General features: G+C 43.6%; 1 protein-coding gene across 1 annotated transcript in view; it reads right to left on the bottom strand.

Moving 5' to 3' along the window:
* Positions 1–12,216, bottom strand: part of LOC102462381 (protein FRA10AC1 homolog) — a 94,618-nt gene that overhangs the window by 4,399 nt on the left and 78,003 nt on the right. Inside the window, exons 11-13 of the mRNA XM_075935153.2 lie at positions 8,485–8,594; positions 7,886–7,924; positions 3,061–3,145 (exon numbers count right to left, since the gene is read on the bottom strand). Coding sequence (XP_075791268.1) covers positions 3,061–3,145; positions 7,886–7,924; positions 8,485–8,594 — 234 coding nt within the window. The remainder of the gene's footprint in view (positions 1–3,060; positions 3,146–7,885; positions 7,925–8,484; positions 8,595–12,216) is intronic.

Below are 12,216 nucleotides of genomic sequence, written 5' to 3'. Positions count from 1 at the left end.
CTGGCATGTCTATACAGCCCCCATCCTTGCCCAATCGGGTGGGCACAAGGTTCACCACCAGCTGTCCTTGTTCACGCTACTGTGTGCAAGCAGCTTATATACTCCCAGAACAAAATCCCTTCCACACAGCACTCTGTGGTTTCTGTTTAAGAGCATGCAAGATGCCTGCATACACTAGTGTGGCTAGGGACTTTTGCCAGTGAGCCTTGTGTTCACCCTAGTGGGCGGGTCTGGAGGCAGTACAGCCACGTTAAAGGAGCTGCTCATGTGGGGCCCTAGCTATTGAAAGAGACATCCTGACATGCTGATGCTTTTACCACTGCAGTTCCCGATAGAGCCCTGAAGGACACTAGATACCCTTTATTTCCATGGATTTCCACAGGGCTCTGTGCATCTGCATAGTGGCAGACAGTCCCTCCACAATACCTCCAAGCCAATAAAGAGAAAGCTGCTGCTGAGCACCGCTTCATGGTATGTAAAAGTGTAGTGCCTCCTTGCATGGCCTCTCAATGGCTATCTTACCACATAAAAGAACCATGACTGTTCTGCTATTTTTTGTGTCTTTATCCCCAAGGGAAAAGAACAAGGAGTCCTGTGGCATCTTAAAGACTTAGGGTATGTCTACACTAGCTCATTAATTCGAGCTAGATAGGCAAATCAGGCAACCGGAGTTGCAGATGAAGCCTGGGATTTAAAAATCCTGGACTTTATTTACATGTTCCCGTCCTGCCGCCATTTTTAAATCCCCCTTAGTTCGAACAAACAGCCCGTGGCTACACGCAGCCGTTTAAAGTTAATCCGAACTAAGTCCTTAGTTCGGATTAACTGTTACACCTCATTCCATGAGAAGTAACAGTTAATCCGAACTAAGAATTTAGTTCGGATTAACTTTAACTTCCGCGTGTAGTCGTGGGCAGTTCGTTTGAACTAATATTGATTTAAAAATGGCAGCCGGACGGGAACATGCAAATAAAGCCCAGGATATTTAAATCCCGGGCTTCATTTGCAACTCCGGTTGCCTGTTTTGCCTATCTAGCTCGAATTAATGAGCTAGTGTAGACATACCCTAACAGATTTATTTGGGCATAATCTTCCATGGACAAAGACCCACTTTATCAGATGCATTTGCCCATGAAAGTTCTTGCCCAAATAAATTTGTTAAATCTTTAAGATGACTCAGGACTCCTTGCTGTTTTTGCAGAAACAGACTAGCATGGTGTATGATACTTATCCCCATGGAGTGAAGGTAGGTATGACTGACTCCCTGTGAGCTGAAGTGCATCGAGATAGGTATTTCCTTTAAAGTATTTAAAAAACAGATTGATTTCAAGTATATTGAGGCCAAACATTTGAGAAAATACCAATACAGTTTAAATTGTTTGCTTAAAATGAAATCAGGTCTTTAGTTGTTCTTGAATAATCAAAGGGAATAAGATGAGCACTGGATCCTAAATACATCCCTATTTTGGGAAAGATGGATACATGCATGCACAACAAATTTATGCTACAAAGCAATTCTCTTTTCATTCTTCAAAACTTAAGTTGTGTCACTAGTGCTTTTTGGTTAAGTAGTGTCCAATATAGATTTTATTTATAAAGGATCTAAAGCTAAAATCCCCATTTTCATTCTCTTGTTTCTGGTTTTAAATCAAGTAAATGGGGAGTACAGGCAGTCCCCGGGTTACGTACAAGATAGGGACTGTAGGTTTGTTCTTAAGTTGAATTTGTATGTAAGTTGGAACTGGTACATATTGTAGGGGAAACTCTAGTCAAACATTTCTCCAGAGCTCAGTTTTATTCTCCCACACCTCACTTCCCTCAGTCCTTTATTCTCCCACACCTCACTTCCCTCAGTCAAGCTGAGGTGTCTGCTGAGAAAAGCCTCTCCGCATCTCCCTGGTCTGCTGGGGGGAAGCAGCTAGTGCGGGGTTGCCTCACCCCGTTTGTAAGTAGGGATCCGATGTAAGTCGGATCCATGTAACCCGGGGACTGCCTGTATTATCTTAACAAGAATTACTTCCCATTGGTCAAATATTCCAACATATTTCATGGTGAAAAAAACTACAAAGGAGCAAATTATGGCAAAAAGAACCACCTCAAGGGATGTGCATATCTATTACATTATGGAGCCCAAGCCTGTGGCAGATCCTTCCACAGTGCTGCAAAGGCCCAAGCTAACAGCGAAGGCAGAAGAAAAGCAGAAAAGGCCAGTGACTAAGGGCTTGTCTAGACTACATCCCTCTTTCGAAAGAGGCATGTAATTTTGGCAGATCGAAAGTGCAAATGAAGTGCTGATTTAAATATCCCACACTTCATTTGCATATTTGGGTCCAATCGCTGTTTCAAAAAAGGGTATTTTGAAAGTGAAACTGCAGTCTAGATGTGGTTCTTTAGAAAAAAAAAATCCTTTTTCGAAAGTTCCCATACTCCATTGTCGCTGAAGGTAGCATCAGCAGGGGCTTCTTTTTGACAGTAGGGAGAAATGGGGGGGGGGGGGCCCGAATGCCTTGCGATCAAATGGTCGAGCCCCCCGATTGACCAGTCGATGGGTTGGAGACTATGGCTCTAGAGCACGAGGCTACATTAACAACATGTTAACCTTTGAGAGCTCAGCCGAGTGCTACTTCATCATTTAGTAGCAAAACATTCCCTGGGAAATATTCCCTTTGACTCCACCACCTCAATCAAGCTTCACAATCATCATTGCTGTGTACAGTATTAAACTATTTAAAATGTATATATATATATATATATACTGCCTTTGTCTACAGGAAAAAATGTCCCTGGAATGTAGCCTCCCCATTTACATTAATTCTTATGCGGAAATTGGATTCACTTAATATCGATTCACTTAAAATAGCATTTTTCAGGAACATTAGTAGTTAAGTGAGGAGTTTCACTATACTCAAGTATATAAAGTAAGGAAGAAGATTTGGCACTCATTTTCAGTTTTGGAATAATCATAACAAATCCTGAAAAGACACATGTAGCCACATGATTTTTTAATAAGTATAACTATTACAAGATATACAAATTATTGGTATAGGTATCAGAACTTACCGTGATTTTTCATCTGTCTCTTGTAGAGGACCCTTCCAAAAATCAGCATCTGAAGGAATATCTTGCTCTTCATTGTCATCTTGGTCTGTTTAAGATTATTAAAATATCTTAAGAAAATTATTTTTCAACGAAAATTTGTATCCAAATTGTACATGGCTCTATAAGCCTCTGAGTCAAAGTACTTTAAATGTGAGAATTTTTGAAGAAAAAACAATTTTGCAACTCTCTTGTTGTACAAATGTGCACCTATCTCCTTTGTACGTTTGTGATGGTACATGTAACATTAAAAAGGAAAATCGGAAAAGAAATGTACTGCAGTCTACCTTAAAAGGAAATATATTATTTAAAAAGAGACATGAAAAAACAAGACAGAACAGTGTTCAATTCAGCTTTCAGTGTCCAGTTCTCAAGTGGGTTTGGGACCAACACTGGCTGATTGCACTCCATGGATGCTCCTCCACAGGGAAAAATGGGCAGCCCTCCATCAGCTTTCTACTCCTCCCCCCCAGCACCTCCCACCCACAAATGGACTCCACAGATCAGCACATCCCCTTCTCTCCTCCCTAGACTTCCCACTTGCTGCAATCAGCTGTTCTGTGGCATTTGGGGGGAAGGGGCAGGCAGGAGAAGCAAAGATGCAGTATGCTGGGGGAAGAAGCGGAACTGGTAGGGAAGAGGCAGAGTGAAGGTGGGAAGGCAGGAGTATAACCTTGGGAGATGGAGTTGGGGGTGGGGTTTGGGGGCAGAGCTGGGGGTTGAGCATGGGAGGGGAGGGCAGAGGAGGGGATAAGGGCAACTACCCTGGGGCCCAACGATTCAAAGCAGCAGCAGCAGCCGCCCCAGAGCACTGGGAACATTAAGTTGCTGCCAAAGCACTACACTTGGCATGCCACACAGGACTTGAGGGGGAGGGGCGCGCACTGCACTCAGGGCAGTGTTGAGGGCTTGCTGCCCCACTCCTGCCCCTTCTGCCGGAGGCCCCACTCCTTGTGGGATGCAGAGCCAGGCTCCTCCCACATTGCCTGGGGCCCATAGTGGTTGTTGGCCCAGCTGGTTAAGCACCCCTAGGCACTTTTCAAAGTTGGCAACACTGCTGCACTTAACCTTTAAAAAATTAAGGAACATCAGCTACCTTCCATATTTTTTCTACAATACATCAAATTATTATATAGATTATAATTATATTGATTATATAGAGTATTTTCAAGACCACAGATATTATAACATCATTAATTCATCTATTGCCCAAAATATAAGATATGGCAAATGCCTCTCACAATCATTTCTGCTTGCAAACTAAAATTGTTACATTACAGCATTTGTTTTTCAAAAGCCTCATTGATTTGGTATGGTGGATCTAATGACTTAATCTGTTGGACTTTGCTCCAGAACACTGATCCTTATATCAACAGCAGCATTAGTACTTTGTTCCTAAAATTAAACAAAGAAATGCTGCACATAGTCCATGTTGGTGCACAGACCCCACAGGGTAGCAAACAAAATTATAATATCCCAACTATCTAAGAACAAAGATATAATGCAAAAAAAATTAGAGGAATAGTGGCAAATTCAGCAAGGACCTTACAGCTCACGTGTTCTGATTTCACCAGCAGAGATCAATGTAAGCATCTAAAATTGCAGTAATATAGTGTTTTGAATCATTTTAATAAAAAGAATTAACTATTCAATTTCTATTTACATACTGATTTATGTCAACTAATTATAAACTGTCATAAGGTAGAGAGATTAACAGATTGCCTCAGCCTCTTAAATACCTAACGCTTTATATCTTGAACCTCAAATATATGTAATGGTTGGTAACTAGGGTTGTTGGAGACTAGTTGACTTGTCGATTATCTGATAAGCAATTGCTTATCAGATAGTCTTTTGACTAGTCGACTAGTTGATTCTCCCCCCTCCCTCTTGCTGCTTCTATGAGATAGAGGCAGTAAAGGAGGAGGGAAGGGGTACTTCAAAGTGGCAGCCCCGCACAAGTGTGCAGGGCTGCCACTTTGAAACCCGAAGGTGGTGTTTCAAAGGAACAGCAGTGGAGCCTGGGGTCAGCTGGGGACTCCCCATCTGATCCCGGCCTATGCACAATATTTCCCCAGAACCCGGGTTCCGCCACCACGGAGAGCCCAGGATCAGCTGGGATTCCCCAGCTGACCCCAGGCCCCATGGCAGTTGCCCTTTGAAATGCCAGAAGTGGCATTTTAAAGGGGTAGCCGCCACACAGCTGTGCCTGGTGAAGAAGTGAAAGGTCTGGAAGGCATCCCAAAATCTTCTATTTAAGGAGGGCAGATAAACAGGAACTATGAGTCTTTTCCAGACAATCTCCAACAAGAAACTAACAGGTCCAGAGGTAAGAGCCCGCATAATAAAACAGGCAGTAAGGAACAGAATTAGCGAAGGGCAGGGAATGCCATTGCCAAAGCAGTCACTAGGACTCTGATCTCTCCTTACTGTATCAGGTGGCTCTATGAAGTACTGCGGATGGGAACTGGAATGAACTTTGGTTTGGACTACATTGGACAAGGTACCTCTCACACTGTTCTTGAATAATTTATTCTGAGGTTACAGATGACATTTTTTTAAACTTCTGAGTAGAACTGCAATACTTGGAAGTACTATTAATTAGGATCAGAGGGGTAGTCGTGTTAGTCTGAATCTGCATAAACAACTAAAAGTCCTGTGGCACCTTACAGACTAATAGATGTATCGGAGCATAAGCTTTTATGGGCAAAGGCAAGCATCTGATGAAGTGCGTCTTTGCCCACGAAAGCTTATGCTCCAATACATCTGTTAGTCTATAAGGTGCCACAGGACTTCTTATTAATTAGTAGAGTAGTACTATTCTTATTTACTACCATATAGAGCAGTGTTTCTCCAAGTGGTCTGCTAAACCACTCTGAGAAACCGGCTAACTGGCCATGCAGGTGTGTTTACTTACCAGCACCGTGGTTACGGAACCTCGCAGCTCCCATTGGCTCCGGTTCACTATTTGTAGCCAAGGGCAGCTGCAGGAAGTAGCATGGGCCAAGCTGCTGCTTCTCACAGCTCCCCTTGCCCGTAAATGGCAAATTGGAACCAATGGGAGACATGAGGCTCTGTGGCTGTGGCACCAGTTAGTAAACAAACTGGCACGGCTTGTTAGCAGGTTTCTCAGAGTGGTTTCGCAGACCACTTTGAGAACCACTGATATAGAGGATTTCTATCGATACAGGCCATTCTCACTGTAAGTCCAAGATATGTTCCAAATAACCTGGACTTAAAGCAAAACAACTTAAAGCAGGGACATTTTTCCCTGCGTCTGACTTCCATTTGAGCAATTTTTTTTGCATGACTTAAGAATGTGGAATGGGAGGACTTACAATGCATTAGTTCCTACGAGTGTCAATGACTTTTGTGCAGAATGGATATATACCAGTGCGACTTATAGCGGGGATGCCCCAAACATATACCTCACGTATCCTCCATGCCACTACAGGGATTAGCAGAGTAATATTTGTTTTCATCCTTTCTTGCACAAATGTAACTATAACTATTTTCATAGTATTACTATTCTTCTACTATCTTCTCCTTCCTAGATTTCACAATTTTTCTTCCTTCCATAAGCTTGCAATATTCATGCCAAGCATCCGTCACCTATCCTTCCTATGAATTTAAATCAGTGACTCTTAATCTTCCCAGACTACTGTACCCATATAATTCTAAAAGAAATCAACTGGAATATAAAAATTGTACATAAATTCCAGTGTATAGTATAAACAGCATTATAAACAATTTATTGTCTATATGAAATTTTAGTTTGCACTAACTTTGCTGGTGCTTTTTCTGTAGCCTGCTGTAAAACTAGGCAAATATTGTGATGAGTTGATGTATTCCTGGAAGACCTTTATGTACTCTAAAGCAGTGGTTCTCAGACTTTTTGACCTGTACCACACCCACTCAATGCAGACCTTTCCACAGACCAGCCAATCACCTATGATGCCAAAATGGATGCTGGAGGGACAGGGTCTGGGTGGGAAGTAGGGTGCAGGAGCAGGCTAAAAGTGGGGAAGCCTTGAGTGCAGGAGTGGGCTGAAGATGGGGCGGTATTGGCTGGGATACAGGGTGCAGGAGTGGGCTGGGGGGATCTGCGTGAGAGGTTGGGTGCAGGCAAAGTCTGGGAGATAGGGTGCAGGAGCAGGCTGAGGATGCATGAGGGGATTGAGGGTGCAAAGTCTGGGCATGAGGTGGATGGGGGCACTTACCGGTTCCATGTCTTCTGCCACTCCCAGGCACCATCCCTGCAGCTCCCATTGGCCATGATTCCAGCCAATGGGAGCAGTGGGGAAAGTCTCCATGTGAGTGCTTTCCCATGCTTCTGTTCTCCCAGTTGGGGGAAGGGGGAGTAGCAGCATGCAAAGCTGCTTCCTTCCCTCGCAAGCCAGATCCAGCCTGTGAGGTTTGGGCTCCTCTCCCTGCAGTGGGAAGCCAGCCCCACTCCGACCACATGGGGGAAGGAGGGCTAGAGCACCAGTGCAGGCTCCCCACTGCAGGGGAAAGGTTGAGCCCTGAGCCAGACCACTAGTGGTCTGCAGACACTTTCAGAACCATTGCCCTAGAGGTATATGTATTCCTAATTGAGAACCAATGATTTAAATCAATTTTTTTTGTTGCTTGCTTGCTTCTCTTCCTACAGTTCTGCATAAACAATATTTCAAATAATTGTATCAGAAGTCCAAAACTGCTGATGAATAGAACTGAAAACAAGGACAAATCAATTGAAAACACCATACAAATTTTTAGTTAAAATATTTAGGAAATCGTTTAAATAATTTACCATTATCAAAATCACTTGAAACTTCTGAGGAAACTTGATCTGAAATGAAACAGCCATTTAAAAACAATTAATTTATCTTGATTTTATGCACTACTTTAATATGCTTTACAATGCTATATTTACTACAAAATAAACTTCTCTCTCTCTTTCTCTTTCTCTTTCTCTCTCTCTCTCTCTCTCTCTCTCACACACACACACACAATAAGGCAAATACTTCAGTAAAAGGGATTTTTTCTCTACAAAGCAGAACTTCATCAGTTTGAAGTTAAATACATTATCTCCATATCTATGATGTCAAAAAGATTTTCTTAGTTACCAAAAAGCTTAGAATCCCAGAGCCACACAGAATCAAACACTTTAGCACTCTTTTTGGAATGCAGATTCCCTTTTGTTTGAACAGGTCTTCCTTCTAATAATGTATTTCTCTGGAGGCTCTTACTTCATTAGTAATTCATCCTCCTTTCTCTTTCTTCTGAAAATCTCATTTGTGAGCCATTGAAATCCAGAAACATAAATATAACTATCACTTTGATAGGATTAAAAACTCAACATTTACATTTAATATTTCAGCATATACACAGTTTAAAACTTTATTTTACCTTTCTGGGTTTTTTTCATAGACTGAGATGATCTCAACTTCTTACTTCTGGGCTCTTTAGAATTTTGTTCAGTTCTCTCTCTTTTCTGATTTGGTTTGACTTCTCTCCTCCTTTATAATAAAAACAAATGCTCTCTTCAAGCAACAGAAAACATACCACAAATCAAGTCAAATCAAGAGATTATATATTACAGATTAAACATTTAAATGAATGTCTAATGCTACTCAACACATGGCCCGCAGACCGAACGCGGCCTGTAGCCTGTTTGTTTGTGTCCTGTGGTGTGGGTTGGGTTTACATGGGGCTCAACAAGTGGCCTGCGGGTGGGATCCTTTGAACATGGCATCCACTCAGAACACATGCCACAACGGCGAGGTGTCTCCCAGGTGGGGTAAATATTGAAAGACGCAAGCAGGCGGGCTGGCTGGCTGGAACAGGCGGGTACAGGGTGTCGGCATTTCTAGTCCCCAGGAAGGTAGTCCCGGGAGCACCGGGGCATTGTGGAAAGTACTTTGTATTCATGCCCATCAGTGTGAAATAAACTATTTGCATATATATTTGCATGTATATGCAACCACACTTAAGTTGCAGCCCTCAGCATGTGCTGTGAGTATCTCGTGGCCCCAGGAGCTTCCAAAGTTGAGTAGCCGTGGTCTAATGCAAAAAATGTTATTGTTACCTTAAGGTTGCATATCTGAACACAACATGGCAGGAAATGCTAAAATGAAGGTTATTTACATATAAATGGAACTCTTTGCAATGAGTCTGTATATTTCACATTTATGGGTAAACCAGTGCAGCCTAATGGCAGAACCCTTTCCAAGTGTGCCCCCTCCTATCCCTTTCCTCATCATCTTCAAACACTGACTAAGGGAAACACAATATAAGGAGGCACTGAGCTCTCTACTGCCTCAGTTCTTTCTACCTTAACTGAGAGAAACCAAAATAGAACTCCAAGAAATAGGGGAAGATGAATGGAATGTGAGAACACTGAGTCATCTCAGGAATTCCAGTTACAAGTAATCTTTGTTTCTTCTTTAAGTGATTCTGTATATTCTAGGGATGTCAACGTGTAGTCGACTATACAATTAACCAATAAGCCTAGGTTTATCAACACAGAGGCAGCATGGGGAAGGACAGGGAGGAGCAGGAGCCAGTGCCCATGAGAAGCCAGCTCCCCAAGGGCACTGGATCTCCCCACCCTTGCACTGTTGCCTCTGACAGAAAGTGTTCAAGTCAGCTTCCCACGTGTATCAGCTTCATGGACCTGCCTGCCCCCCCTTGCTGCCTCCGACAAAGGTGGGAGGGCGAGACAGAAGCCAGTGCTGGGGGGAGCTGCCTTAAAACCTGATTCCTGCCAACATTGGCTCTGAAGTGCTGCCTCCCCTCCCCTACACACTGCTTCCTCTATCACAGGGGCGGCAGAGGGGGAGACAGGGGAGCCTGCTTTGCATTCTCCCTGTGGACAGAGGCTGCTTTGCATTCCACAGAGGAGGCTCTGTCCATGAAGAGCTTGGATCTAGGCATGTGACCCAAGGCCCATTTGTTTGCTGCCTGCAGTTCAGTTTGGATTTACATGGGGCTCAAAACACAGACCACAGGAAGGATCATTTGAATGTGGCCTGCACTGGGAACATGCTCCACAACAGCAAGGCATCTCCCAGGTGAGGTGAGCATTGAAAGACGCAAGCAGATGGGCTGGCTGGAACAGAAAGGTACAGGCTGTTGGCATTTCTAACCTCCAGGGAGGAGGTGCCAGGAGTGCCAAGGCATTGTGGGAAGTGCTGGCTGCTTAGTCTTGTGGGCAGAGCCTGAAAGGTGCTGACTGGCTCACACTGGCCATGTTTGGGTCTGGCGCCATGGCTTAATACTTAATCTTTGTATTCATGCCCGTTAGTATGAAAGAAGCTATTTCATATATTTGCATATATATTTGCATGTCTATGCCACCACACTTAAGTTGTGAACCTCAGCATGTGCTGAGAGTATCATTGTGGCCCCCGGGGGCTTCCAAAGTTGAGTATCCCTCATCTAAAGTATACTACACAAGTTGAAACTCTCTTAACCAGGATTCTCTGGTCCAGCAATGTCTATGGTCCAGCATAGATGTTGCAGGACCAGAGAGTCCTGGTGGAGGGCCAGCAGTAAAGATCCCTGCGAGGTCAGCAGGACAGCGAGCTGCCCACCGGCACCTGACATGGGGCCACCCAGCACGTGGCAATGGGACTGTTGAGAGAGTTTGGGAACCCCAGTGTGTGGCTGCCCAGCAAGGCTGGAAGCCCTGGCGCACCGTGCATGTGAGGCTGCCCAGGGAGCACCAGCACACAGCTGTCCAGAGTCCCAGTGCACAGTGCATGTGGCTGGCTGGAGTCCCAACACCGGGCTACCTGGTGGAGCCACAGCAGCGACGGCTGCCCAGCGGGTAGGCAGGGTAGCTGGGCCAGCAGGATGTGGGGAGCTGACTGAGAGGCCAGCAGCTGGGTGAGGGGCAGCTGGTGACAGGGGTACAAAAATGACTTCCCTGGTACAGTAACATCCCTCATCCGGGACCAATCAGGTCCCAAGGATGCTAGACAAGGGAGGTCCAACCTGCACACAGATTAGCCTTTATTATGAAGCAGCTTTGAAAAAATACCAGTAACTTAATTATCTGATTGATCTGAAACTCATATTATTTTCAGTAAAAACCTGGGCTTAAGCATAAGAACCACTCCCCCCCCTTTTTTTTAACAAGAACCTTTGTATCAAGATATGTAATTTACTCATTCTTCTCAATGATGTTATAATAACAATAAACACAGTTTAAGAAAGACCAAAAAAAAAAAAGGCAAGCAGAGTTTGCCAAGGGTACAAAAGGCAGCTTCGTAAGCATAGAGAAAACTAAATTAAGTTCCCATGCTGACACGGGATCTCTAAAAGAGGATACAAGCGAGATAACTCCTAAAATGCAGCTTCATAAGCATAAAGAAAACTAAATTAAGTTCCCATACTGACACGGGATCTCTAAAAGAGGATACAAGCTAGATAACTCCTTATACCATGCACAAATGATGATCTACCATTCACTAAAAATTAGCTGAAAGAGACATCAACTGAACTCAAAGAAGGATTAGATAACCACTCAGACTTTAAATGCATCAAATACTCCAATATACACTGGATACAAGCTGTAACTAGTGGACAGCTATTCCTTGCAACCAAGAAACAAAACTAGATCATTTCAAGTATTAACATTGCTTTCACCACTTGCTTACTAGAATTAAGTAATACATTATGAACTAACAAGGAAGATAGTTCTACATTTATCAAAGCCCAAATGACCAGGAATGGAGACACTGAGGATATGAATAAAAATTATGCAGCAGCAGCAGCAAGTTTGGGAACAACAAGCTGTTTGCAGACTCTGTCCAACAGCTGACACAGGTGCATGTGCCACTGCTGTCTCAGCCAAGCTGATGAAATCAGGATCATCTTTGCCTGATCTATCTTCCTCACCACCTTCTCAATTAATGGAAAATAGAAGCGTATAGAGGGTCCTCAGCCCAAAACATTAAGAAACATCTGAAATAAACTGACTCTCCTTTTCTGCTCTGGAACAAAATAGAAGATGACACTTTTTGTTGAAGCTGATCTCAAACAGGTCAGTACCAGGTAAATCGCAGCTGGAGAAAATCTCTATGCCACCTGGTCCTTCGGTTACTTCACACACATATGAGAAAGGTCTCTGCTGAG

This window comes from Pelodiscus sinensis, chromosome 8, assembly GCF_052426305.1.
Source record: "Pelodiscus sinensis isolate ZL-2025 chromosome 8, ASM5242630v1, whole genome shotgun sequence".
In the NCBI taxonomy this organism is placed as follows: domain Eukaryota; kingdom Metazoa; phylum Chordata; order Testudines; family Trionychidae; genus Pelodiscus; species Pelodiscus sinensis.
Note: the sequence above shows the minus strand (reverse complement) of the source record. Positions and strands in the feature narration are given on the sequence as shown.